Source organism: Lindgomyces ingoldianus (genome assembly GCF_010093535.1).
Source record: "Lindgomyces ingoldianus strain ATCC 200398 unplaced genomic scaffold BDR25scaffold_44, whole genome shotgun sequence".
NCBI classification, from domain to species: Eukaryota; Fungi; Ascomycota; class Dothideomycetes; order Pleosporales; family Lindgomycetaceae; genus Lindgomyces; species Lindgomyces ingoldianus.
The window spans coordinates 418,599-443,308 of record NW_022985205.1 but is presented as its reverse complement, the minus strand read 5'-3'; the positions used below and the strand labels follow the sequence as shown (position 1 = coordinate 443,308).

The 24,710-nt window shown below is 49.1% G+C and overlaps 9 protein-coding genes across 9 annotated transcripts; 5 read left to right on the top strand and 4 right to left on the bottom strand.

The window, feature by feature from the left end:
* Positions 1–523: 523 nt before the first annotated feature.
* BDR25DRAFT_307148 (uncharacterized protein) lies at positions 524–1,873 on the top strand. Its single transcript, XM_033690786.1, has one exon. It carries the CDS (start codon positions 864–866, stop codon positions 1,530–1,532), a length of 669 nt encoding a protein of 222 aa, XP_033541483.1. The 5' UTR covers positions 524–863; the 3' UTR covers positions 1,533–1,873.
* A 524-nt stretch (positions 1,874–2,397) lies between these two features.
* BDR25DRAFT_95944 (uncharacterized protein) lies at positions 2,398–5,031 on the top strand. The gene is made up of 5 exons (XM_033699303.1): positions 2,398–2,749; positions 2,811–3,243; positions 3,298–3,930; positions 3,977–4,239; positions 4,290–5,031. Exons 1-5 carry the CDS (start codon positions 2,530–2,532, stop codon positions 4,895–4,897), a joined length of 2,157 nt encoding a protein of 718 aa, XP_033541482.1. The 5' UTR covers positions 2,398–2,529; the 3' UTR covers positions 4,898–5,031.
* A 93-nt stretch (positions 5,032–5,124) lies between these two features.
* On the bottom strand, positions 5,125–7,271 carry BDR25DRAFT_361471 (uncharacterized protein; the record flags this gene model as incomplete). Its single annotated transcript, XM_033696422.1, has 9 exons — positions 5,125–5,215; positions 5,380–5,567; positions 5,659–5,732; positions 5,804–6,012; positions 6,072–6,148; positions 6,197–6,430; positions 6,485–6,659; positions 6,816–7,035; positions 7,073–7,271. The coding sequence occupies 9 exons, from the start codon at positions 7,269–7,271 to the stop codon at positions 5,125–5,127; spliced, it is 1,467 nt and encodes a 488-aa protein (XP_033541481.1).
* A 76-nt stretch (positions 7,272–7,347) lies between these two features.
* On the top strand, positions 7,348–9,703 carry BDR25DRAFT_396681 (uncharacterized protein; the record flags this gene model as incomplete). Its single annotated transcript, XM_033698455.1, has 10 exons — positions 7,348–7,401; positions 7,470–7,559; positions 7,602–7,627; positions 7,695–8,460; positions 8,532–8,619; positions 8,709–8,727; positions 8,761–8,840; positions 8,894–9,121; positions 9,215–9,399; positions 9,434–9,703. The coding sequence occupies 10 exons, from the start codon at positions 7,348–7,350 to the stop codon at positions 9,506–9,508; spliced, it is 1,611 nt and encodes a 536-aa protein (XP_033541480.1). The 3' UTR covers positions 9,509–9,703.
* Positions 9,259–11,825, top strand: BDR25DRAFT_296604 (uncharacterized protein; the record flags this gene model as incomplete). The annotated part of the gene is made up of 4 exons (XM_033688941.1): positions 9,259–9,921; positions 10,081–10,229; positions 10,278–10,365; positions 10,421–11,825. Exons 1-4 carry the CDS (start codon positions 9,584–9,586, stop codon positions 11,823–11,825), a joined length of 1,980 nt encoding a protein of 659 aa, XP_033541479.1. The 5' UTR covers positions 9,259–9,583.
* A 609-nt stretch (positions 11,826–12,434) lies between these two features.
* Positions 12,435–17,437, bottom strand: BDR25DRAFT_346642 (uncharacterized protein; the record flags this gene model as incomplete). Its single annotated transcript, XM_033694162.1, has 10 exons — positions 12,435–12,443; positions 12,505–12,540; positions 12,704–12,789; positions 12,890–13,045; positions 13,125–13,291; positions 13,395–15,603; positions 15,667–16,290; positions 16,358–16,944; positions 16,993–17,229; positions 17,277–17,437. 10 exons carry the CDS (start codon positions 17,435–17,437, stop codon positions 12,435–12,437), a joined length of 4,272 nt encoding a protein of 1,423 aa, XP_033541478.1.
* Positions 17,438–19,551: 2,114 nt separating this feature from the next.
* Positions 19,552–21,147, bottom strand: BDR25DRAFT_296599 (uncharacterized protein). The gene is made up of 4 exons (XM_033688940.1): positions 20,954–21,147; positions 20,758–20,868; positions 20,633–20,705; positions 19,552–20,584 (listed from the first exon to the last, which is right to left on the bottom strand). The coding sequence occupies exons 1-4, from the start codon at positions 20,967–20,969 to the stop codon at positions 19,717–19,719; spliced, it is 1,068 nt and encodes a 355-aa protein (XP_033541477.1). The 5' UTR covers positions 20,970–21,147; the 3' UTR covers positions 19,552–19,716.
* Positions 21,063–22,231, top strand: BDR25DRAFT_361467 (uncharacterized protein; the record flags this gene model as incomplete). Its single annotated transcript, XM_033696421.1, has 7 exons — positions 21,063–21,287; positions 21,334–21,573; positions 21,613–21,816; positions 21,868–21,935; positions 21,965–22,038; positions 22,097–22,157; positions 22,192–22,231. 7 exons carry the CDS (start codon positions 21,063–21,065, stop codon positions 22,229–22,231), a joined length of 912 nt encoding a protein of 303 aa, XP_033541476.1.
* Positions 22,232–22,562: 331 nt separating this feature from the next.
* Positions 22,563–24,683, bottom strand: BDR25DRAFT_307145 (uncharacterized protein). Its single transcript, XM_033690785.1, has 5 exons — positions 24,572–24,683; positions 24,202–24,510; positions 23,684–24,153; positions 23,319–23,636; positions 22,563–23,271 (listed from the first exon to the last, which is right to left on the bottom strand). Exons 1-5 carry the CDS (start codon positions 24,650–24,652, stop codon positions 22,746–22,748), a joined length of 1,704 nt encoding a protein of 567 aa, XP_033541475.1. The 5' UTR covers positions 24,653–24,683; the 3' UTR covers positions 22,563–22,745.
* Between the last annotated feature and the right edge of the window lie 27 nt (positions 24,684–24,710).

The following is a 24,710-nucleotide window of genomic DNA, read 5'->3' as shown; positions in this document are numbered from 1 at the left end:
GCAGCAATTTCCTTGGGCTGTTCGCCATCTCATCAACCTTCTCGGTTCCCCCATCGTCGGACATTCTCTGAAAGACTAGATTGCAATTTTTTAGGTGCTAGAGGATGCGTTAAAGAGAAGCCATGTTGTGAAGGAGAGAATATGGGGTTGAGTGATTTGAATATGAGTTGGGGATGGATATTGCGGATCAGAGGGGGTATTTTGAGAGGGCAGGGTTTCCGAAATTGAAGGAATGGCATGAGAGGGCTTTGGTCAGGAATGAGGCTGGGTGGAAAGCGTAAATGAGTTGGTGTTCAAGATTGAGGGATAAGCCCAATGCCAAAACAAACAAATCTTGCCCGTCGAACGAGATATCTAGATTGGCACACACTATGCACGAGCTTAGTCCTTCCTCTACCACACTAATAGATCCATGTGTACTCCACAAGGCGTACAGACCCGCATTCGCGAGTATCTCCCATCACGTCGCACCCACCACCATCACGACTTCATCGCCTGATCCCCAAATCCCCATTCCACCTCCTTCAAATCGCTCTTCCTAGCCCTCTTCCTTGTCCTCTTCCAGCTCCATTTATCCTTCTGACCAGCCTATCAAGTGGTGTCAAAGAGTTCGTGCGTCGTTTCCCACCCTTGCACAGACTCGTGTAGCTAGCCAATCAGATGCGAGATATTACTCAGACGACCTCATTGATATGTGTAGAACGGAAGGAAACGTGGTGATGGCGTAAGTACTTGAAAGAAACATGGTCGGGGGCTTGTCATCTTTCTAGATAAAGCTTGTTTAAACGACTACGAAACTTGTGGCTGTCAGGAGGGTTGCCTAGCTGCTATCTGATCTCCCCATTTTCATCATCCACCTCAGAATGGCGCTCCTCTCACCCCTCACACTCCTCCAAACCCTACTCCTCTTCACCTTCTCACCACCCACACTGTCCCAAAAATCATCCCCACCACCATCTATCACAGTCCCAATATTCCACCTCCCAGTAATCCAACCCTCGGGCCCAAACTTCTCTGGCAACCGCACTTGGCACGGCTCCATCATCGCCGTCAATGTATCCGCATCTCTCACTACAATCGCCATAACCTCAACCTACGAAGTCCATATTTCCCCCTATTATCATGGGCAGAGTGCGAAGAGTACGTATGCGCTTACCACCGGAACGCCGGAAACGATTACGCAGGGAGTGCGGAGGTGGGAAAAGACGGTGATGTTTGGGAATGGGAGCGATGTGGTTAGCTGCGGCTTGGAGGGTGTGACGGCGGCAGAGTGTACGACGAGATATTTCGGGGCTGTGAGTGGGACGGGGAGTGTTGACGCTGTTCAGACGGGGACGGAGAGGTGGAATGCGAGTGCTTCGAGTGGATGGGGTTGGGCGAATGTGACGGTCACGGGAGGTGTGGAGAAATTGGGGACTGCAGTGCCGGTGCAACCGAGTGGTAGTGGTATGGGTGGATGGGAGAGCCCGCTAGCGGCGAGATGGCGGGTTTGGATGCTGGGTTTGAGTGTTGTCGGGAGTTGCTTTATGTGAAGGAGAAGAGAAATTGGAAAGAAAACAGAGTTACGAGATGGATATTGGAGGGAAATTGAAGCTGCAACAGATGGTCTTGAGAAGGTCGGATTGGAAAGAGGTATTGAGAAGATATGATGAGAGATATGGTAGGCTGCGGCTTATTATGCCCGAGGAACGACAAGGGCTTTCAAGGACCCAGAGCTGAAATACCAAAGTATAGGTAAGCTTTGATAAGATTCGAGAATACATACAGCTAGGATTTGACAAACGGGATAAGAAGGGAGAATTGACGACAGTACGATAAATGGAGTAGGGAATGTACGTCTAATAGGACTTTTCTAAACAATATGCCAAGGATTTAAGAAGATTTCCCTTGTTAACAATATATCCGAATATTGCTGTGGACTTATCATCCGTAGAGAGGGCGGATATTTAATGCAACGCGTGAGTAAAAGTAGCAAGCGAAGCACAAGGGCTTGCGGCTGAAGCCTATGGCTCTTGATTCTCTCCGCCCTTCTCATTTGGCTACATCAAGAAACAATGGGTGCACAAATACCGTCGGTAGTTCTCGTTGTGGCTTGACATCCGAAGCACACTGTTCCCCAGAATAGTTAGCGTCTCAGCCTTGCCCCGCCATTCGTCTGTGTGTCATTCACTGGTGAGCCTTTTCCTTCGCTCACGAAACCATTCTTCGTTTTCAGCAAGCGAACCCTTGTCGAGCTGGACATCCGGAAATTCCGGACCCCACGTTTCATTGGGCGGTGGGGTTGAGTACCTTGCAGGGTCATCATGGCGAGACCTTGGGTTGTCGCGGTCTGCGCGAATGCGCAACTACTCAGCCTCAGTCGGTACATAATGTCTGCCTTGCGACTTGGAGCAACGGAGTCTGAATTCTGACATTCCCACCTTTCGCTCCTCTTCTCACTCGGAGGTAAGACTTTCACTGCTTTGTTTTTTGCTGCCTCTGCGAATTGTTGTTGTTGCAATTCCCTTTTCTTCCCCGCAATCCTGCGAGATGGAGACTGTGGTGTGGACAAACGTCGAGTACAAGCAGGCAGCCCTGCCGAGCCTTGTGATTAACGAAGAGATTGCAAGACGAGATTCTATTACCTCTTCGAAGACGCATGATTCGGGATATACCAGTGATCCGGATTGGGATTCGGTTCCTCCATGCAGGATATTGCTCCCTCCTCAAGTACCGAAGCTTCAACTAAGCTCGGCGGCCTCCGATAAACGTACGTTCATCTGTGTCTAAGGCACGTGACAAAAAGAGCAGTTGCTGACCTGATTATTCAGCTCCACTACCTTGTTCCATTGGCTCTGCCCTACCTCCCACATTTGCCAATTCACCACTATCAGAGGGCATCCATCAGCCGACATGTTCCAAGAAAGCGGGATTTCTATCAGCCAGGATACATGGTTCGGCGTTTCTGAGGAAGGTTGTGGATAGCCAAAAAGCAGTGATGGTTAGCAACCTAGTTCAAGTGACTAGTCATCCATCAAATAGGGCATCTGACCCTTCTTCTCCTCCGCCCTCTCGATCTTTTTTCCCGAGTTCACCAGATCTTCGAGTCGACGGCTACCCTAACAAGAATGATACCTGGAGTTGTGACTACCCCGGATGTACTGAGAGGGCGGTATTTACGAGAGGGCTTGATCTGAAGAAACATTATGATAAACACAACAAATTGCCTTCTAAAGGGGGTGAAGATCCTGGCAATCTCGGATGGTGAGTCTACCATCATGAAGTCGTCTTAATTGACTAACTAAGACGAATTGATAGGAAAAATCCATTTGGGTCCCTCGAATCGGACAAGATAGAGCCCTCGAACACGGCGACACTCGAATGCAAGCCTGACATCTCACGGAACGGAGACGTTAAACTTTGGATTGATGAATCTGCCTCTGACCCACCTCCGCCAAAGGAACGCGTGTCGTCCATTGTATCCCTTTCGTCGACAGGCAGCGGTGGAGACTATTCTATTACAGACGATAGCGAGGACGAAGAGGCCATCGATTCTAGGTCTAGTTTGCTATCCAAAGTCACTCGCACAACCATCGAACTCATCATGCGGAAAATAGAGGTCAATTTCGGATACGTGGCTTATGTTCAGAGCGCTGGTGGTCAATCGTCAAGGGGGCAAGCCAATACTGGTGAATCCTCTCGCGGTGGCCGTCGTGGCTCTGCTCAGCATGGGGCTAGTGGGAAGCGCAAAACAAGATCCGATGATGACTCTCCTCCCGAGGATCCAGACGAGGACGGTACAAACAAACGACGAAGGGTATCTCTCTCTGCCACGGAGGATTCTGAGGCGGGCCCAAGGTTTGCTTGCCCGTTTTACAAGCACGACCCTAATCGGTATCGGAACCGAAGAACTTGCCCCGGTCCAGGCTGGCCAACCGTGCATCGAATGAAGTAAGTTGGACTATGCAATCAAGACACCCATACTTACCATCTTCAGAGAGCACTTATATCGTTCCCACGCTCAGCCGATCTTCTGCCCAAGGTGCTACGCTACGTTCGATTCGGACAATGATTACGCTGCCCATGCCCGAACAACTCCATGTCAAGTCTCAGTACCGCAGCCCATTGAAGGCATCGATCGGGAGACTCTAAAGAGCATTCGCAAGCGATCGCCCGCTATGAGGCTCGAGGAGGACAAATGGAGGGATACTTACCATGTGCTGTTTCCAGATGTGCAGGAGGCTGACATTCCTTCTCCTTGTAAGTTCACGACACACCTGCCTCAAAGTTCTGGCACTGATGTTTAGTAGACTATGATAGCGATTCGCCTTCTGAGGAGTCGCGTCGCTTCCGACGTGAATTGTTGTCACGCATCCGAAACGAGCTCTTTGTGACAGCTGAGCGGGAGACCGGGCCTGTACAGCAGGACCTTCTCCGACAGGTTGCGGGGATTATTCAGCGATGCGAGGGCGACCTGCTCCGCTCGTTCCACGCGGACATTGGAATTGCTCAGCCCGCAGTTTATGGTAACGAACAACCACCTGCTGCAATTCCAGATTCCAGCTCACATCCCATTGCTCCGATCGATCGCTCTTCAGCTCAGGCTCCTTCCCAACGGATCCCTGCTCCCAAACCTCCTTCCACTTCTATCCCTTCGTCGACCCCAACGGAACAAGAAAGACGCAGTCCCTCTTTGCAAATGTCAATACAGCATCAACCTACTAGTGTTCCGGATGACAATATGACGCACTTCACGCAGTCCCCAACTCAGTTTTTTATGCAGCCTTGGGAAGATTTTCCTTTTACGCCCTCCAGTGAATGGATTGATTGGAATGCTGTATTCCCACCCGCTCCTGAGTTGGCAGCGACGGAGCCATGGGAGCCATTTCCTAAATTTTCTGTGCCGGTGAGGACCTGATGCTACTTCCTCGGCGACAGAACGGAAGTCTCAGCTAGAGGCAGGTCATCTGTAATACCAAAGCAAGAAAATATGATGACAATAATCTGCATTTGACGTAGATAGCACTAGTACCTTTCCATACCTATCAGTGACCATTTACATTCCATTCTCTTGAATCATTTCCAATAAAACAATTTAAACAATCCTCCTTGTAGTAACACTGGCCCCTCCCTATATCCTCGCAATCACCTCTGATCGCTGGCGAAATGTGGACAAGGTTGTGATATGACGTCAATTCCTGCAATATGGTCATGTGACCTAATAACATCGGCTTCCCTACACATCGCGGCGTCTCTCTCGGCTGAACCTCTTCAAGCTTTAATATTCCTGTGGTTTGTTTGGTTCCTATAACACCGTTACTTTCTTGTTCGTAATGCTTCCCTTTTTTATAAAGCATTAAACAATAGACTTTTAATATCTAATCATTGAAAAACGATGACTGTCTGCGCCAGTTTAGGAGAGCCTTCTTACTTGTTTCTAACTGTACACAGGTAAGTGCCAAATGGCTGCGGCAATGCTTTGCTGCACCTGCCTTGGGGAAGTCACCTAAGCGTGCTGTATTTGGTAGATTCTTCTCATTATGCAGACTGGCTAGACCACTGGGACTAAACTCCTCTTCTTTGTCGAACTTTAGCGGCAATTAGGAGGTCGTGATTTCGTATCACCTCATACCACACATGCTCCGACCGTGTATCTCTCTATGTCTCAATAACTCCAACGTTATCGAAATTGACAGTGCGCAACGAACCTGGCTCTCCCGCCTCAATTAATCGTCTGGAGCTGGTGCGTGACGCTCAACCCTGTCCATACACTGGATTTTTCTCTCACTACGTCTATAATCTTGCGTTCAGTCTCCCCATCTACGGGCACGGAAAACCTCATCGAGGACCAAAATTCCTCCTTCGCGTTGAAGGCTCTTCCGGAGAAGTAGCGCATACGCAAGCGCAAAAACCTGGCGTTCACCGGCGCTAAGTGGGATGCTTGCGTCAGCACAGAGGTCGCCTCGCGCTTCAATGGTTGTCCACAATCCCACCGTTTCCAGCACCGTGATAATGGTTTCGTCTGTACCCTTACTAAAAGGATCTAGGTTTTCTCTAATTGAACCCGGCAATAGCTCCGCTCTCTAGGGTACGCATAAGATTCGCTCTGGGAGAGTCGAAAGTGGGATGCTGCGGATATCGATTCCGTCAATGGCGATGCTTCCTCCTGCTATCTCAATCATTTCGAAGAGAGTTAACAGGAGAGAGGATTTCCCACTCCCGGCACGACCGCAGATTCCAGTGCGGGACCGTGATGGGTGGACCAATTAATGTCTCTGGGGGTAAATTCGGGTGTGATACTACTTGGCATCAACATTGCGGAACTCAATAGCACCTTGATGAGGCCAGTATGTGGGAAGCTCATCCAAGTTATTGGAGACGCCATTCTCGGATGGCGTAGAAGGTTCGAAATCCCGAACACGCAGCACGGCGCCGATGGATATTTCCATCTCTGTCCATGCGCGAATGAGATAGGAAAGCATGTTGCTCAGATTAAGCAATTCACAAGTGCTACACCGAGCGCGCCATCGACACTAGATAAACTCTCGTTGAGCGGTGTTGCTAGTGTGATGATGGCGATGGCGCAGACAGCAACCATGCCGTCAATTGAGAGCTTCAGCAAGTGCTGAATGCAATAGAGTAGGTAGACGGGCCGTTGTGACCGATCAAGTAACTCCCGGCTGCCCTCGTCTCATGCCGATTGCCAGTTGAAATCACGGGTCATGTGTAGGCCAGATAGGTTCTAAAGGAAGTGAGTATATATCGGTGATTTAAACTCCAGGTCTAATAGATGTATTTGCCGCGAAGTATGGAAGTAAAAGCGCTGTAAAAGGTACAAAGCAGCGATTGCTGCCGGTATCATTGTAGCCTCGAGCTTGGAGGAGGTTATATGAGAATAGCTTGTGCTATGCAAATCACGAGGCCGTCCGCGGTTTGGAGGAGGGTAGTTGTAAGTTGAATCTCGATCAATGACATGCCTTGGCTGGACCTTCATGCTATCAATCATTCTAATGACGTACGTGCGGTCTTCATACCTGTTAAGTATAACACCGGAGTCTGTCACCGCGAGAAAGGCGTAGGGAACGGAGATGACCGTATTTGGAAGCCGCTGATGTAGTTGAACACTTGAGCGCAGCATAACCCCAGTAAAGAGCGTCAGTATTACAATTGCCAACTGGAAAGGGCGGACCCGCAAACATTTGGTATATGCCCAAATAGAAACAGGTACGTTGCCCAGGAAGCTCGGCCTCAGCAGCCGACCCCCACGGTAACCATATGTCCGGAAATCCCATAAAAAAGGTAGTTATTACTTCCACACACAGATAGAACACTAGTAGCCAACCCACTGCGCTAGCATAGTAGGCATATATGTTGAGATCACCTGTCGACCTCGTGCTGGCCGCTTGTTTGTCCTGGGCTTTTGTCTCATCGCGCTCTGGGGGTAGCGCTTTAGAGACTAAGGCTTCATTCTTTGCTCCTTTTTCTTGTAGTGTAGATATCTCAATCAATTGATTCTGGAATTCAAGTTGTTTCGGAAGGCCTTGCTTGGATATACTCCCGTCCTGGTCGAAAACAGCGACGTAATCCGCATATAGCAGGTACTTAACTACATGTGTGGCTAGGACGATTGTAATTCCATGCTTGCGACGTAGGCCTTCACGTCCAAGGACTTGCTAGAAAACTACTTACTTAGTGTTCTTGTCAAGACCGCTCAGTATATCGTCGAGCAGTAAGATTCGATTGCGCGAGTTGAGTGCACGAGCTAGAGGGAGCCTCCAGTTGGACTTTTCACGTTCATCTCTTCCGTCGATGGAGATATTTTCCTGGACAGACAGCCTATACTATACAGGAGCGGACGATTCGTCAAAGGTACAGGAATCCAGCGCTCATAGTGCGAACCATGTCACTAACGACATTATAGGCATTCCGCTTGTCTTTGGGTGGACCCAAGATGACGGCGCTACAAATGCAGGACCCGCACAGCTTATTCAAGAAGAAAACGACCTGATACCAGCCATTCGAGGCTTCGCTCATGCTTTGAGTCAAGGTGACCTCTCCCACCTTTGGTCGCTTTATGACGTAACTGGCTTCTCCGATGGGCTTAACAACTATGAGGCTACCAAAGACGACAATGAGCCCACGGTATTGGTTCACTTCTTACGGCTTTCTAATTTTTTTTTAGATCTCCTTTTTACTTGCTTATCCACCGACTTCGGTTACGAAATGAAACAGCAATCACCATTGGCGAAGAACGCGCAGCATCCGGGAGTCTATATGTACGTGTTAAATCAGTGCATGCTCGCACCTCGCTGGAAAGGAGCTGGTATGCCGTATCTCAAAATCTCTCACGGATCGAATACGAAGTATATCTTCAGTGGTCTCTTTCTAGAGGGGACAAGCTCTGAAAATGACCAGGACCTGTTAAAAGAGTTTGCAACGGCCTTTATCAATTTTGCGAATGCAAGGAATCCGAACGGAGCGGTTTAGGAGAGACTGAAAGCTGGCCAGAAGCCTTTTCCTCGGCTGACGCGTCTGCACCACACTCACTACAGGTTCAGGTCATAGGAGGCCCTTATGGCACAGGACCGGCGTTGTTGCAAGGCTTGAATGAGCGACTTTCAAGCCGAGAAGATCTATCGGGTGAGCAGTAGATTCTACCAGGGGTCAACATTCGTGCTATGTCTTCCCGATCTGCGTGATTACGGAAAATGGTCATCGATCGCGAACAGCTTCTAGAGATGTGCTTTCGTGAATAGCCTAAGCGAGAAAGTGGGGGTGTAGGTGCAAGCAGCACGTGAAGGGATTCTCGTGGGTCACAGAGATGCCCAGTAATGTTGGCAGCGGCGAAATGCAATGGGGCAGTGCATATGGAATTAAATGAATGTTTTATCTTTGGGGTATGACTGTCCCTCAGAAGAGCTTGCTTGCATTCATGGTTGGAATATCGTCCGGACGTTCTGCATTACTATTGAGGTGACGGCTGCGCCGCGCTTGAGTGTTGATGACACAAAAGTTGCATACGCTACTACAGGAAAAGGGAAGTACGAAGAGGACAAGGCATTCTTTGTTGCGGTGTCGTCGGATCTTCTATCTCTACTGATTGGATTAGGCCCTATTTACATAGTACAGACTGTAGTCCGATGTCGAAAGAATCACAGACGCTGAAGACTAAAAAAAGCTAGTCTAGCAGGGGACAAGCGCTAGACGTGACATGTGAAACATTCCACTACTCTAGGGTTGATCCACGAGCTGAGGGTTCCGCTTACTCGTCTCATTCTTCTTGGTGGGTCGTATAACTTTTACCATCTCTCTACGCATTCGTTTCCATTCTCAAGCTGCCAATTTAGACATGCACCTCGTTATGAAGAATTAGAAATGACGAATGCCAAGCAACTAGTTCATAGGGCGGATCAACCCGATGTCGCAAGAGATTTCCCCACATGGAGACCCTCAGCTTTCTTACTCGCGTGCATTTCCAAGCCTTCTCCGCTCTTTTCCTGCATCTCTTCACGCCCTCTCTCTTTACTAGGACGACCCACATGTTCCTGTTATAAAAGCAATGCGTTTCACTAATCTTTTGTAGAATTAAGATCCAATCTTTCGCATGGCGCCCACGGAGACCTTGACTCTTCCAACCCCGCGCCATGGTATGTCCATGCGCACCTCTCCCTCCCCGAGTCGATCGAAGAAGTCGTGGCAATCCCGCGTTCCCTTCTCACCCTCCAGGAGTCGATACAATGAGAGCGAAGAGCGGCTCAGCCGCGAGAACACCCGTTCTCCGATGCGATCAGCCCGCTCGAAGAAAGTCAAATGGTGGAAGACACAATTGTTTCGTGGAATGATAAACGATCTCAGGAGGAGAGCTCCCTTCTATTGGAGTGACTGGACAGATGCGTGGGATTATAGGGTCGTCCCCGCAACGGTGTACATGTATTTTGCGAAGTATGTACATCAATTACAGCTCCATCCGCTACCTCTCGCCTGCTGCGGTGACAACTGATATGCCTTGACTACACCACTTACCCCTTATTTCTCCTCTTCGCGCTCGGTTGAAGGATGAGCATTTCAAATGCTCGTGTCCCTTTACTAATGCATTTCCAGCATTCTGCCTGCGCTTGCTTTCTCCCTTGATATGTTTGCGAAGACCGACCAGAGCTTCGGTGTCAATGAAGTTCTCTTGGCCTCAGTCCTTGCTGCCGTCGTGTTTTCCGTTTTTGCAGCTCAGCCACTTGTGATCGTCGGAGTAACAGGTGCGACAAGTTCACTTTGAGTTTGACAACTAGGATGCTAATGTGAAGGCCCTATCACCGTCTTCAACTACACAGTCTATGACATAATCACACCCCGTGGCACAAATTACTTTGCTTTCATGAGTTGGATCGGACTGTAAATTATTCCTATTTCCTATAGCTTTTAGCCCTTCACTAACAGTGCATCGTAGATGGTCATTAGTCATGCACTGGGTACTTGCTATAAGTAATGCATGTAATGGATTGAAATATGTCACCCGATTTTCATGCGACATATTTGGGTTCTACGTCGCCTTTATCTACCTCCAGAAAGGAATCCAGGTCCTTGCCCGACAGTGGGAGGTAAACGATGTGTCTGCGTATCTCTCCGTTGCTGTCGCCTTGCTCGTCCTAATAGCTGCATACATATGCGGCATGATAGGGCATTCCTCCCTCTTCCAGCGGCATATAAGGAAGTTCATCGAAGACTACGGTACGCCGTTGACCGTCATTTTCTTCACCGGCTTCGTTCATATTGGAAAAATGAGAAAAATTGAATTACTTACCCTTCCCACCTCGCGCGCATTCTTTCCAACGACGGACAGGGGCTGGTTTATCCATTTCTGGGATATTAGTGTTGGTGACATCTTCCTAGCCATTCCATTCGCTATTCTCCTCACCATTTTATTTTACTTCGATCATAACGTCTCATCCTTGATAGCTCAAGGTACAGAGTTCCCACTACGCAAGCCTGCAGGATTCCACTGGGATATTTTCCTTCTTGGCCTCACCACCGGCGTCGCAGGCCTTCTCGGAATCCCGTTCCCTAATGGCTTGATCCCACAGGCACCATTCCACACCACCGCTCTTTGCGCAACCCGAACGGTCTCTGACTCGGACGATGAGACTAACAAAGGGCATACGCGAAGAATTGTAGATCACGTTGTTGAGCAGCGTGTTTCAAATCTCGCCCAAGGGCTTCTTACTCTTGGGACTATGACAGGCCCATTACTTATCGTTCTGCATCTTATACCTCAAGCGGTTCTTGCAGGCTTGTTCTTCGTCATGGGTGTTCAAGCATTGGAAGCCAACGGCATTACAGTAAAGATTATATTCTTAGCAAAAGACCGTTATCTCACACCACGCTCGGACCCTCTCACTCGCATCGACCGCCGCATCGCCATCTGGGCATTCATAGCCCTAGAGCTGGTTGGATTCGGCGCTACATTCGCCATCACGCAGACGATTGCGGCCATCGGATTCCCCGTCTTCATTCTTCTGTATATCCCGCTCCGCACCTGGATTTTGCCGCGATGGTTTACGCCTCAAGAACTCAGCATTCTCGATGCACCTACCGCGAGTCCCTTCACCATGGAGAGCGTGGGCGGCAACCACGGGGAGACTATCGAGTGTAGTACAAGTGGAGCACCTTTGCCCGGGTTCGGGGGGCAGGATGTCCTTGATGAGAGCGACGAAGCGGAGCGTGGAGAAGTGGGTAGTATGAAGATTGGTAAAGACGATGAAGATCAAGGGATGGGGAATGGGGAGGGAGCAAGTAGGAGGAGGAGCAGTTTTAGGAGTCCGGTGCAGATTGAGCTAGAACATTTAACGAAGTAGTGGCATATGGATGGGAAATAGGTGGGAGAAGGAAATATGCACATAAGTCGGGAAATCGGATAGTGAACCTGAGTTGCGAGAAAAAGGGGACGTTGAAGTGCAGGTACTTATTCGGCACCCTCCTTGGTGAATCTTAATCGAAAACGCACATATCTGCCGTGACACATTGGTAGAGAAAAATTTCTCCAGACATAGCAAAATTGAGATATCAGAAAACTAGCAGTTCTATTTTCATGCCATTCGCAAAATCGGGCCATTTTTTCTGCATAAAATCTCTATCATAACTAGTAATATCTTTAACCTCGACAGTGAAAATATGTCGACCTCGCTTCGCCCCACCACTCTTGTGGATACAACATGTTGGCACACACCATGGAACATGTAAGTGTAATTCACAACAGAAAATTACATCCTCCCCACATTCTCAATAACTCTAGCAAGGGGATTGAGAGGCGAAATCTACCCTAGTTATGTTCTCTGCTTTAAGTGAACGTACGAGGTGTATGTTATCTATGCAATTTTCTTGCGACTTAGGCTTCACTGGACTAGCGTTTGTGTAATGGACTAGAGTAGGACATAACAGGGCTTAATTAGGAAGGAAATGTGCATCTAGGTTCCCTGTGTAGAATTCTAGTAATGTTCACCGTGTTTGCCTTATCCTAAACCTAGATATACATACACCTCTGAAATAGCAGAAACCCTCTAAAACGGCCATCTAACGAAATTTCAGTACGTAATATTGATACCTTCGTTAGTAGTTCTGCGGAAAAGAACATGCTCTTATCTACTCTAGCCGCTCCCCCTTATAATATCCCTGGAGTAATTTTACTAACGTATCGGAAGGTCACCGAAGAAGCTTTGTGTATAAATCTACGCACTGCCGATTTCGACTTCTTGATATCTTTTATACCTGCTAGATCAGGTGCCTCTGCTTCTTCCGGCAATTCTACGCTGTCATCTATACCTACGTTCTGTAGCTATCACATGACTAGATTAGACAACGTCTCTTGTCCGACTGGAAGAGGATTTAGAGCAGCTTTTTTCGCTAATGTATTGACATTTACCGCCGAAAGGTCTAGGAATGGGCTGAAAGCTAAGAACTAAGCCTTCGAAAATTCTCCTCGTCTGTTGTGGAGATTGCCCATATTCTCCGTTATGTCGAGCAATTGGCGAATCTTTCAGACTGAGTGTATCGTCCCTCACAACGCCCGCTTGCACACCTGTTCCACCTCAGCCAGCTTGCCTTGGTCTGCGTGAAGAATACCCAGATTTTTGACTGTGTTAAGTTTTGACGTGTACTTAGGACCGGGTGCCTCCTCTCTCTCTTGCGACGCTCGCTTTTATACAGCTGCTTGGCCTCAGTGAGCTCGCCTTTGTCTGCGTTAAGAAGGCCTAGGTTGCTGACTATGCTAGATTTCAATGGGCGCTTAGAACCAACTGCCTCCTCTCTTCCTTGTAGCACCCACCTATGCACATTTACTCCGCCTTGGCCAGTTTACCTTGATCTACGGAGAGATTCCCTAGGTTGCTGACCGTGCCAAGTGTTAACGGGTGCTTAGGACCAAGTACCTCCTCTCTTCCTTCCAAAGCTGCGCGTACGTCTCCTCCGCCTTATCCAGCTTGCCTTGGTTCTTATCGATATTGCCTAGGCTGTTGACCGTGCCAAGTATTAACGGGTGCTTAGGACCAAGTACCTCCTCTCTCCCTTCCAGAACCTGCGCGTACATCTCCTCCGCCTTAGCTAGCTTGCCTTGGCTCTTATAGAGATTGCCTAGGCTTTTGACGGTGCCAAGTGTTAAAGGGTGCTTAGGACCAAGTACTTCCTCTCTCCCTTCCAGAGCCTGCGCGTACATCTCCTCCGCCTTTGCCAGCTTGCCTTGGTGCTCGTAGATGTTTCCCAGGTTGTTGACGGTGTGAAGTGTTAACGGATGCTTCAGACCCATTTCCTCTTCTTGCCCTTGCAAAGCCTGCAAATACATCTGTTCGGCCTCAGCCAATTTTCCTTGGTTGGCGTAGAGAACGCCCAGGTTGTGGACCGTCTTGAGTGTTGACCGGTGCTTAGGACCGAGTAACTCCTTTCTCCCTTGCAGCGCCCGCTTATGCATCTGCTCAGCCTCGGCCAACTTGCCTTGGTCGGCGTAGAGAACACCTAAGTTGTTGACAGTGTTAAGTACTGATGGGTGGATGGGGCTAAGTGTCGCTTCTTTCCCTTGCAGCGCCCGCTTATACATCTGTTCGGCCTCAGCCAGCTTTCCTTGGTCGGCATAGAGGTTTCCCAGGTTGTCGATTGTATCGAATGTTGACGGGTGCTTAGGACCGAGTGCCTCCTCTCTCCCTTCCAGAGCCTGCGCGTACATCTCCTCCGCCTTTGCCAGCTTGCCTTGGTACTCGTAGAGGTTACCCAGGTTGTTGACGGTGTGAAGTGTTAACGGGTGCTTAAGACCGATTACCTCTTCTTGCCCTTGCAGTGCCTGCAGATACATATGTTCGGCCTCAGCCAATTTTCCTTGGTTGGCGTAGAGAACGCCTAGGTTATGGACCGTCTCGAGTGTTGACCGGTGCTTAGGACCGAGTACCTCCTTTCTCCCTTCTAGCGCCCGCTTATGCATCTGCTCAGCCTCGGCCAACTTGCCTTGGTCGGCGTAGAGAACACCTAAGTTATTGACCGTGTTAAGTATTGACGGGTGCCTGGGACTAAGTGCCTCCTCTTTCCCTTGCAGCGCCCGCTTATACATCTGTTCGGCCTCAGCCCGCTTGCCTTGGTTGGCATAGAGGTTTCCCAGGTTGTCGACTGTATCGAATGTTGACGGGTGCTTAGGACCAAGTGCCTCCTCTTTCCCTTGCAGCACCCGCCTATACATATTTTCGGCCTCAGCCAGCTTGCCTTGTTCTGCATAGAGGTTGCTCAGGTTATGAACTGTCTCGAGTGTTAACAGGTTCTTAGGACCAAGTACCTCCTCTTTCCCTTGCAGCGCCCGCTTATACATCCGCTCCGCCTCAGTCAGTTTGCCCTGGTCCGCGCAGAGAACACCAAGTAAGTCAATGGCAGTTAGTATTACGTTTTCTTCTTCGCTCTTACTAATGCCTACTCCACAACCGCTCTGACTTCTAGGACTTCGCCATATCTGGGCTACTGATACCCATTGAGAGCACGCCTGGGCGTGAGGGAGAAGTCGACGTTGTATGACCGAGGAGTCCTGAGCTGATCTGTCCGGTGTAGCCCATCCAACTGTAACTACTGCAAGCTGAGCCAGCCACGATTGAAAATACTTCCCCCTGTAATAGTATGCCCATCGGTGGACAACTGGATGGGTAGCGTAGCTTGCCAGCTGTTCAACATCTTCAATCAGCGAGTAGTTACGCAGAAGCTGCATCGCCCTACTAAACTTGAGCTCATCTATTGCCATGTCTCCAATCCATTCTAACAAGTTTCTTGCCGCCACTGTAGAAGCTTGGCATGCTGCTGTGAATAGACCATGCCACAGATCCCTGTTGTCGAGAAAAGACCATAGAAGGAGTAGATTAGCCGTCGCCTTGTGCTTGTCGCAAATAGCTTTGTAAGAAATGGCCCACGTTGTCCACACACTGCGACCTGGGTAATCTTGAAGCAGCGCGCCATCCTCGTTTTGTAACTCCATAAGCTCACTCCACTGTTGCTCATAAAACTTAAAGTAGTTCCGAAGCCCAACACCGCTTTCCTGAAGAAACGCACCGGCCTGTGCAATTGCTAGCGGCAGACCATCCAGCAGCTTGAACAAGAGTTCACCATCGGCTTTGTCTATGACTGAATTATTAGCTTTAACAGTTTATTTTAGCCTATCTGGTATGTTCGAGACCTTACCGTACTTCCTTTTATACAAACTCTTAAAGATAGCCTCAGCTTGACCTCTGTCAACCTTGCCTAGCTGCTGCGAATCACCTAGTTGCTCCAGCCTAGCTAGTCGGGTTGTGATTAGGACGGACCCTTGGTCGACCCCTGGAAGGTAGTGTTTGACATCGTATGCCTCGGGGTCCGCACTGCGCGGATCGTATTCCCGGTCAACGTTATCGAAGATGAGCAGCCAGGCAGTGTTGTCCGGCTGCGCAAGCCAATACATTACATCATTTACGACTTCATTAATATCAATGCTACCGTCCGCGGAGTATGCCCTACTCTTCTCTAGAATCTGCTTTTGAGGAATCTTGCTTGCACAACTTGCAATGCTCCGTTTAAGGCTGTCCTCGGTTCGCCCATCCAGCCAAAACACTGAGTCAAACCTGTAGTGGTGTCGCCGTGCGAACTCGACTGCTAGCTGCGTTTTGCCTATTCCGCCAAGGCCGTGCAGCACGTAAATCCTCTGGCGGCAGCTCTGTCGTTTGGGCAGAAGGACTCGTTCGAGCTCTGCCATTTCGGTTGGCCGGTCCACAAACTTGCTAACTTTCGGAACCCCCCTAAGGTTAAAGACTGTTCGATATTGTCCAGAATCTACATAGACATCTTAGCGATATTGGGGATACACGATATAAATAATAAGAAATGCGCAATGACTAACATCCTCGTCCTGCTACGTTGTCAGCACATGCCTGCATCTGCTTGAATACATCCTGAGACGCGATATATCGTCGTGTAGCCGCAGCAATATCTTTCTTCTTCTTTGACTCCTCAAGCCCGATGTCCTCAAGCCCGTGGGCCACATTAAACCGGTAGTACCGGCTGCTGTCGTCAAGGAGCGACTTGTCTCGCTGGAATCGCTCTGCCGTCTGCTCCGTCTCAGTTGCGATGGCAACGAGCGTCTTGTGAATGTGGAAGACGTCATCTTGGAATGGCTTCAGCGAAGGGACACCGGTTCCAATTGAGACCATGCATTTGATCCTACTCTCGAGCGGCTGCGGTCCCCATACTAGCTGGGCCTGGTTCCATACCTCCCACACTGGGTTGTTCGCTCCTGTGCCGCCGTCTAAAAACTCCTCTTTATACCGCCCGATAGAGATAGGATCGAAAAAAGAAGATGCCGCTGACGTGGCTCGGCAGGCTTCCCATATCGTCACACTATTTATGAGGTCACTGCTACTACGCGGCGATTTGTAGCTCGTGAGGCACACAGTCTCACTAGTCGCCTTACTCGTCGCGCACACAAATCTGTGGTAGACTAAGTCTGCACTCCGGGAAAGCTATAGGCCAACTTACACTTTGCAAGCTGCTTCCGGTGCATCTTTTAGAAGCGTATCCTCCTGTAATCCCTGCTGTTTAATGATCTCCTTCACAGCTAGCGCTAGCTCCTCTGAGTCGAACTTTCCCCGTATATCACCTTTAACAGTTACGTGGCGTCTCTTCTGCTGGAATAGCCGGTCTGACAGCGATAAGTAGGCGTTGATGCTCTCGTCGATGCTCATCCTCAGCCGGCCGAGCATAATCGCAATAAGCCTGGTCGGTTAGCATTCATCTCTACAGTTGCCAAAACAGCAACTCACCCGCCGGTGCTAGTGCCGCCAATCATGTCGAAGAAGTCGCAAGGCATTGGTGGAGAGTCTGGGTTAACTGTCTCCATTAGCTGCTGAAGGATCATCAGCGCAGACAAGCCGTGGACTCCACCACCGTCGAGCGCAAGCAGGCGAAGCGTCTTGTCGGCCATGGCTAAATGTCAGCTGCTAGTACAGGTGAAGTAGACTTTCTTGTGCCGAAGTGCGATGCGAGCGCTCGGACGATGTATTCTACGGCGGAGAGTCTACCGTAGTACTCGGTTGAGTTTAGGCAGTTGCATTCATCAACTCAGCCAAACAGCTGAAGCATTGTTCTTGTCGCAGGTGTGCAACTAAGTTAGCGGATAGAGTCAACCATGAGCTGCAGTCATCACAAGAAGGAGAATGAAGGACGATGTCGTATGAGGGTGGAGTTGCTTGTTTATCGCTAATCACCAGCTCGCGGGGCTTTAGTGATTGGTAGGGTGTTTAATGGTTGGTGAGAGGGCGTGGATAAGTCTCAAAGTTGACATGAAGAGTCGCTTTCTGTCCCGGTTGTCTAATCCCTGCGTAAACCAGCCACCCCCAAGGTAGGTCAGATCAGGTATACAAGCTCGACGGCTTCCATACACTTCTTACTCTATATTCCCTCAATGCGCCTTGTGTTTCCTGCTTAAATACCTCTTATACTTTCATGACGCCTAACTAGAGTTTCTTAGGCTTCTGCACTAAGTGTCGCGTTGAAAAGTTGTCTAAGCCTCTTCATTGGATCAACTGCCACCGGCACCACCGGGGATCCCTTACACCAAACTGATCAATGCACATGGAACAAACCTCGGTATATCTATCTGTAGGCCGTTTACCAAAAATACGAACCCTATGTCCAACGAACCTTAATTTTGATCGGCAAGAATGACTCTTGGAAGGCAAACCTGAAGAATGAAATATCAAAGCTTGCATCCTGCACAGGCCTCAAGCAGGGAGCAGCAGACATTCTGCGTGCAACCTTGCTGGAAGCTGAACACCCAAAGGTTTTTAAGTTGAATGTTTTCGCATTCGCGGCCTATATTTCCGAGATATCCAAAGAGAGCCGAAGCAGGACAATACTGGGCTTTATACCTACAGCATCGCCTCAAGCCCTCCTTCGAGCATCGCATTATCCGAGAGACGGTGTGAACTGGGCATGTTCGGTGACCAAATTCCGATATCTAGCACGGTTCCCTGACTATTCCACCATTCGTGAGATGAAGTCTTGGAAGGTCATCTAACTACCTTTTATTATCTTTGCTAGAAACGTGCTCATCTCACGCCTCCAATCTTTTCCAACTCGAAGCCCTGTACCCACTTCTCTGCACGGAGGATACTGAAAATAAGTGCATCGAGAAGAATGCTTGTTGGACTTTTCTCTTCCCAAAAAGAAGCAATCTATGATTCCTATGACCTGTATCATTTGTCGGCGATCAGCAACTAAGATATGATGGGGAGGTCCAAATGTTGAACGAGGGAGAGCAATATCTGCTCGGTCGTGCGGAGTTCCTGGCACATTGAGACTACTTTGGAGGTGAATGGTTGACCGCCTGAGTATTGATGGTGGAGATGCGTTCTTGACTCGGTGAATGAAGATGCACACTGTCATCGCCACTCTACAAAATCTTCGGAAATCGAGAAACTGCTGGCATTGAAGTATATTAGAATGCGACTCAGACCCCGCAAATACAGAAACATGTAAGACCTACCACGTACATCTAGGCAAACTCCCAAAGCCAAAGAATCATAAGTGATACACTCGCCAGGCACTCACCCCCACACTCCCCTTCCTACGATATAAAAGCAACTTCCTGGCCTCCTCCAGAAGACCACAGACCTCCAATCTCCAGTGCTGCGCAGAATAAAAGGGAGAATTTTTTGCATGGTTTGGAACTAGCTGTTGCAATACCAAAATGTCACATTTGCATGTTGGCTTGGACGACTAGCAAGTACACAGGCAGACAAGAATGGCTTTCTCAATACCAACCATCGATTCACTAATACCTCCAAAACCAGTATCTCACTCGACCATGTTAGGAGTTAAAGACTAGGGTTAGGCTGAGGACGAGAGATGTTGCGTAGCGTAATTCCATCTGGTACATCATGCACTTCATCACTGAGCACTACTAGCCGGCAGAAGTTAGGCGTAGTGGTTGATGATATCCACTGAGAAAAGAACATGTCAAGTTGTCAAGCAGTTAGTCCGAGACCTTGAGAAAACTTGCGTAGTGGCAAGACACTCTGTTCGCGTCAACAGAGTATGCGACTCAAGCTCTATATCCACCAACAGCGTATCGCTTGATAATCTAAATCGTACAACATGAATCATACTTCCTAGTGTCCATTGATATCATACCACATCGCAACCTATGCCCACTATAGATCCAACAAAACCTAGAAGCCTTCCTCGCCCCATTTTCATGGCCTAGCTCGGATTCACCTTCTTTCCCCCCAACCCCGGCAAATGCATCTTCCCAATCTGCTTCCCCCCAACCTTCTGCACCTGGGCCACCGCATCTCCCAACAGCACTCTCATAGCACCTTCAAGTCTTCTATCCTTCTTCCGCCGCATCCAGAGGAGTATTAAACCCAGTATAACAATATCAACGGCAACATGTTTCAAAGCGCCCCACATGAACCGTAACAGCCACCGAAAGAATCTATACCGGCGGCCATGGCTAAACAGGCGCTGCGATTCCAACTGCTCCCGTAGCGCGGCGACTTCAGCTGTCATCCTGACCAGCGCTTGTTCCACTCTTTTGCGCCATTTCTGGTCAAGAGGGGTTTCGGGGGGTAGGGATGGAGGTTTGATGAGCACTTTCGAGGACGAAGGGTCTTGGGCACCGAGGTCGGTTTGCACGCCGGCGTCCTCGGCTTCGCCTTCGCCTTCGGTGTTGGGGTTGTATTGCGAGTCCTGGGCGTCAACGAATTCTTCGCCTTGCTCTTCTTCCAGCTCGTCTTCTTCCGATTGCGACATCGGACTACGGATCTGCAACGGCGCGTCTTCTGTGTCCTGTTTATCTCTGAACATCCGCGACGCGCCAGACGTCCCTAGTTGCGGGTAGTTCGGCGGCATATGCAGTCCCATACTCCCTAGTGTTTGCAGCGGCGACGAGGATGACGAGGATGGCACATTCGACTTGACCTGGTCCCAGACGAATTCCAGTTCAGCGACGAGCTCGCGGGAGTCCGGACTCGGGGACGCATACTTGTGCATGGTGTCTATGACAGTGGTGATGTAGCGACGCTTGGCTTCTGTGCGCGAGAGCCCGTTTTGTTGTTTCCACGCGTCCCTGTCATACTTTAGTATTTGGCCAAGCTATCGCGGGGGTTGGTGCTACCATTTCTCTTGCGCTCGATGCGCTTCTTCGCCGCTGCCTTCGGATCGTTCCATGATGCCGTCAACATCCCCTTCTGTATCCTTTGTTAGAACTTCCGAAAAGTAGGCCGGGGACGGGTTATGCACCCATTGCTTGTTTGTATAAGCCATAGAGCTTTAGTCGTATCGCCGAGGGAGGTTTCTGCGATCCGGTGCGGATCTTATTGACAGTGTTGAGGGCATGACTAAAGACGCGATCTGCCATAACCAAACCATTAGCATCTGCCCCACAATCCTCAAAAAGAGTGCAGGTACATCGGGCGCGTCCACCCATCAGACATACCCACAGAATCTGACATCACAAGTGCCAGTCTATCTCCTATCCTTCTCAACAAGTGCTAGCTTCATCCGTTGGTGTCGCAATACGAATAAAAAGGCTGACGATAGCAGATATGCGAAGGGGAAGTGATAGCGCGACAAAGGGTGTAGACGTCGTGCATGGCGAAATGCGATGTGGAGCCGTCTGGTGGAGAAGTCGTCGGGGTGGGCTCTCTCGACTTGGAGGGCCTCGGCACGGAAAAGGGCCGATGGGTGATTCGTTAGCACGACTCATTCACGTGTTCGCCGGTTTTATTGGTCAGGCTGAGAGTCCTCACCTCTTAGCTGGCGGATGGATGGTTCTTAACTAAGCATAATTGAGAGGTTGAGTGGCGGTGAATCTAGACTGAAGAGAAGGATATGTTCACTAGGAATGCCGTCGCACTCTGCAGCTTGAGTACTCATTCATCATTTATTCACCGCGTCTATCTCGCCACACGCCATCTATCCTCTCACACAGCTTTCTATCGCACACTACTGAACATATCAAAAACATTACTGGATTTAAAGAGGAAATATCAGGGTTTAATTATGTATTACAGTCTAATGTATTCCCTATCATGGGACAGTCTCTGGAGAGAGTTGGTTAGTTAAATACGTTGCTAGAATTAGATAGGTTGTTAGGAGGAGGGTAACAACTCTCTTCAACCAGGTCTATCTCAATTAGGGGTTAAGAGGATCGGATTGGACGGAGCTTTGGTGTCATTGACTACAGTTCTGCCTTCTGCTCCGCCTTCGCTAGAGGGCCTCCGTCAGGCCTCCACTATCTTTCCTGTAGCTCTCTCTTACCTTCTCACTTGCCTTCATGATAAGGTCACTGTATTTAAAGTGAGACAGTCTTGACCCCTCTTCGTAAGAATTTACAGATGCACCCGCTAGATTCCAGCCCCACGAGGCTTTTCTTACTTCTTGTTGAAATACTCCATCTCGGATTCACTCGCGACCTGGTATACTAAGCAGCCTTAGCCCGGACTAGGGATTTGTCTACCTATACCGGATACACTCTAGAAAGTTACAATGGTATTTGCAAGCAGATGTCTTTCCGCTCCAGTCAGCGATGATGGCGTAGTACTGATTGTGCTTGAGTATGACTTCTAGCCATTAATAGCCATTTTTGGGAACATTGTTAAGGTAGGACTGAAAGTTGTCTGGGCCGTCTGCATATTTCCGTCAGTCCACTAATCTCTCGGTGCTTCCCGCAAGAGGATATGTGATGTACGTGTTTAGCACCCCAGTTGCATAGCGATCCTGGTAGATATCGCAGACCCACAACCTAGAGTTGCACTAGATATTTGTATCTCATTGGTCCAACGACGCATTTAGGGTGTCGAGAGGCTCTTCGTTTGGATTCTTGTGTTGTGTCATGCCTAGAGACCATTCCATTCCTTTTAGGTATATTACAAATATGTTCCATATAATCCTGGCACAGAGGGTATAGGGTACAGCAAGGTATCGCACAACACCAGATGTGATTACAGCAGAGTCTATCTGTTAAACCAATTGTTGGAATTATAGAAAATATTAACAGGTTTCAACATTCTGCCCTGAACTAAACCCAATGTCATGTCTCATATTAGGCGAGAAGGCTAGTAGACTTGCATCTGAAGAAACGTCGTATCTGAGTGGAATTAGCAGTAATTTCAGACGTCAACAATCTCAGATAAGGTTAGACGCAGTGCGAATCTTCAAGAGCACAAGGAGTCAAAAAGGATCTTGTGTGTAGACTCTGTAACTTGCGGGTATTCGAAAGATCGGACTCATATTTTCCTACCAGTAGCATACTCATAGTCGAGCTGCAACGGAACCACAACCCCTTCATAGAACTTCTCCCTGAACTCTCTATCTTCAAAATCGTAAGTAAAGGTATCGAAGTTGCACCTCACACACCGCAGCACTGCCTTTGCATAATTTTCCGATTCGAGGTCGTTGATCTCGTCCGCTAATCTAGTCGCAATAGATACCTCGGTCATGATATCCTCCTGTCCGAACTCATTGAGGTCTTCGGGTTCTTTGAGCGAGAGGAGAGGACAGCCGTGTGTCAGTTCCAGAAGGGCGACACCGAGTGCAAAGATCATCTCGTTCTTAACGCAGCGGCGTCGCTTGCTGGCAGCTTGGCTCGAAGCAGATGAGTCAAACGTGCGCGAGACGTAGAAATGGGAGGATATTGTGGCGCCTGTACGGCTTTTAAGAATAAAGATGTCTTTGGTGTCCCAACTTCGTGGTAGCCAAGGAGTGTCGTGAAGTTGAAGGACAGCGGACGCAAGAGTTAGCGCCAAGGTGCATCTATTGATGTCAGTCTCGTGAGGTGCGTAAGAAAAAGACACTCGCACTTTTGTCTTGTTGCCAGTGATTTGGGGCTGCAGATGAGCTCTTTTAACGAGGCTGCCTCGCAGATTTGATTGCCAGTATCAGGCCCGGAGACGGAGTATATGTGGTGTTGCCAAGGCTGATCTTCAAGGAAGCCAAGACAGCATCCAGATTGATATCCATTCATGAGGGCCTTGCAAAGATTGTCTATCTTCGAAGCTAAGGATGGCGAAGGTGAGCGAGAATTAGGCTGCGTTGGTGAGACGGTTATGGATGGGGCAAATCGGGCGGTCTTTTTCGTCCCGCCTGCTGCATAAGCCGGGCTAGGAGCTGTAGGTGGTCTTCATTTCGTTAGCTGAAGGTTCACCATGAAAACCGAGCTACTGACTGAGTGCTAAGACATTGAGAAGCTTCAATCTCAACATCTCTCCAATCCCAAGGTAGAGCTTTCGGGACACATCCAGACTTCTCAAAGGTAAACAAAAATGCAAATCGAACGGCCTCATTTTCCGTATTGTGGTTCCTCCGAACATCTAGTCGCAGATTTGCCTTGTGAGGCTGTTTACAGGAACACGGGCAGAAGCGGGAGCTGAGGCTTTCAAATAGACGCTGGGCTTGATCTCGAATATTCAGCCAGTAGGTCGATTGAATTTTGTTCTTCTTTTCGGCGCGGAGGGGCTCGAGTTGGGCGGCACCTGACGTCAATTTGGAGATCTTGTCGATGTCTCGGTCAATGTCCTGCAGAAGGGTTGCGTACTTGTCTGAATCGAACCCGCCTCTTATTCTTGTCCAGGAATTCTTAAAAAATTTCTTCCGCGCTTTCTCATCGGTTGACCCGTCTGGTACAATCCATGGAGGCTAGATATTTGTTGGTCACGTGCAACATGGCGAATGGATAGCACTTGCCTTCAGATCGTCATTCAACCTCAATTTCTTGCAAAACATTACGATCCTACGATTCAGCTTGTCCATCAACGACAGATAGACCTTGCAGTTTGATCCGAGTCGGATCTCGAGGGCTTCCTTCAATTCCGAATTCGACCATGCATCTATCTGCCGCCCTTCCAGCAGTTCGTTCATCTGTCGGTCTGGGAGGTTGAGCGGACTTAGCAACTGGTAGCACGAATCTGTGTAAATCCCCACAGATGCCGCGAATGAGGTATGAATGTCAGAGAAAACCATCTCATAATCCTTCATATTTTTCATCACCGCGACCTTTCCTTACAATTAGCTTTGCTTGGGCCACAGCCTCGCGAGATAAGCAACCAGAACTCACCCCTTCCCCATAGTTCTGCAGAGCATTGACAATGAGTGGAATCGACCCCAGCACGACGCCTGCAATCTCAAAGCCGGACATGGTGGCGACATGGGAATGTGGTGGAGACGTTGAAATCCGGGTTGTCGAGCTCGAGCTC

Excerpts from the sequence above, each read along its gene's own strand:
- BDR25DRAFT_307148 (XM_033690786.1), top strand. The coding sequence starts at position 864 with ATGGCGCTCCTCTCACCCCTCACACTCCTCCAAACCCTACTCCTCTTC.
- BDR25DRAFT_95944 (XM_033699303.1), top strand. The coding sequence starts at position 2,530 with ATGGAGACTGTGGTGTGGACAAACGTCGAGTACAAGCAGGCAGCCCTG. Across the intron at positions 2,750-2,810 it reads CTCGGCGGCCTCCGATAAAC|CTCCACTACCTTGTTCCATT; the intron begins GTACGTTCATCT and ends CTGATTATTCAG. Across the intron at positions 3,931-3,976 it reads CCAACCGTGCATCGAATGAA|AGAGCACTTATATCGTTCCC; the intron begins GTAAGTTGGACT and ends TACCATCTTCAG.
- BDR25DRAFT_296599 (XM_033688940.1), bottom strand. Across the intron at positions 20,706-20,757 it reads CTTATACAAACAAGCAATGG|AAGGGGATGTTGACGGCATC; the intron begins GTGCATAACCCG and ends CAAAGGATACAG. Across the intron at positions 20,585-20,632 it reads CATCGAGCGCAAGAGAAATG|GGACGCGTGGAAACAACAAA; the intron begins GTAGCACCAACC and ends AAAGTATGACAG.
- BDR25DRAFT_307145 (XM_033690785.1), bottom strand. The coding sequence starts at position 24,652 with ATGTCCGGCTTTGAGATTGCAGGCGTCGTGCTGGGGTCGATTCCACTC. Across the intron at positions 24,511-24,571 it reads TGCAGAACTATGGGGAAGGG|GTCGCGGTGATGAAAAATAT; the intron begins GTGAGTTCTGGT and ends TTGTAAGGAAAG. Across the intron at positions 23,272-23,318 it reads TCACTGGCAACAAGACAAAA|ATGCACCTTGGCGCTAACTC; the intron begins GTGCGAGTGTCT and ends TGACATCAATAG.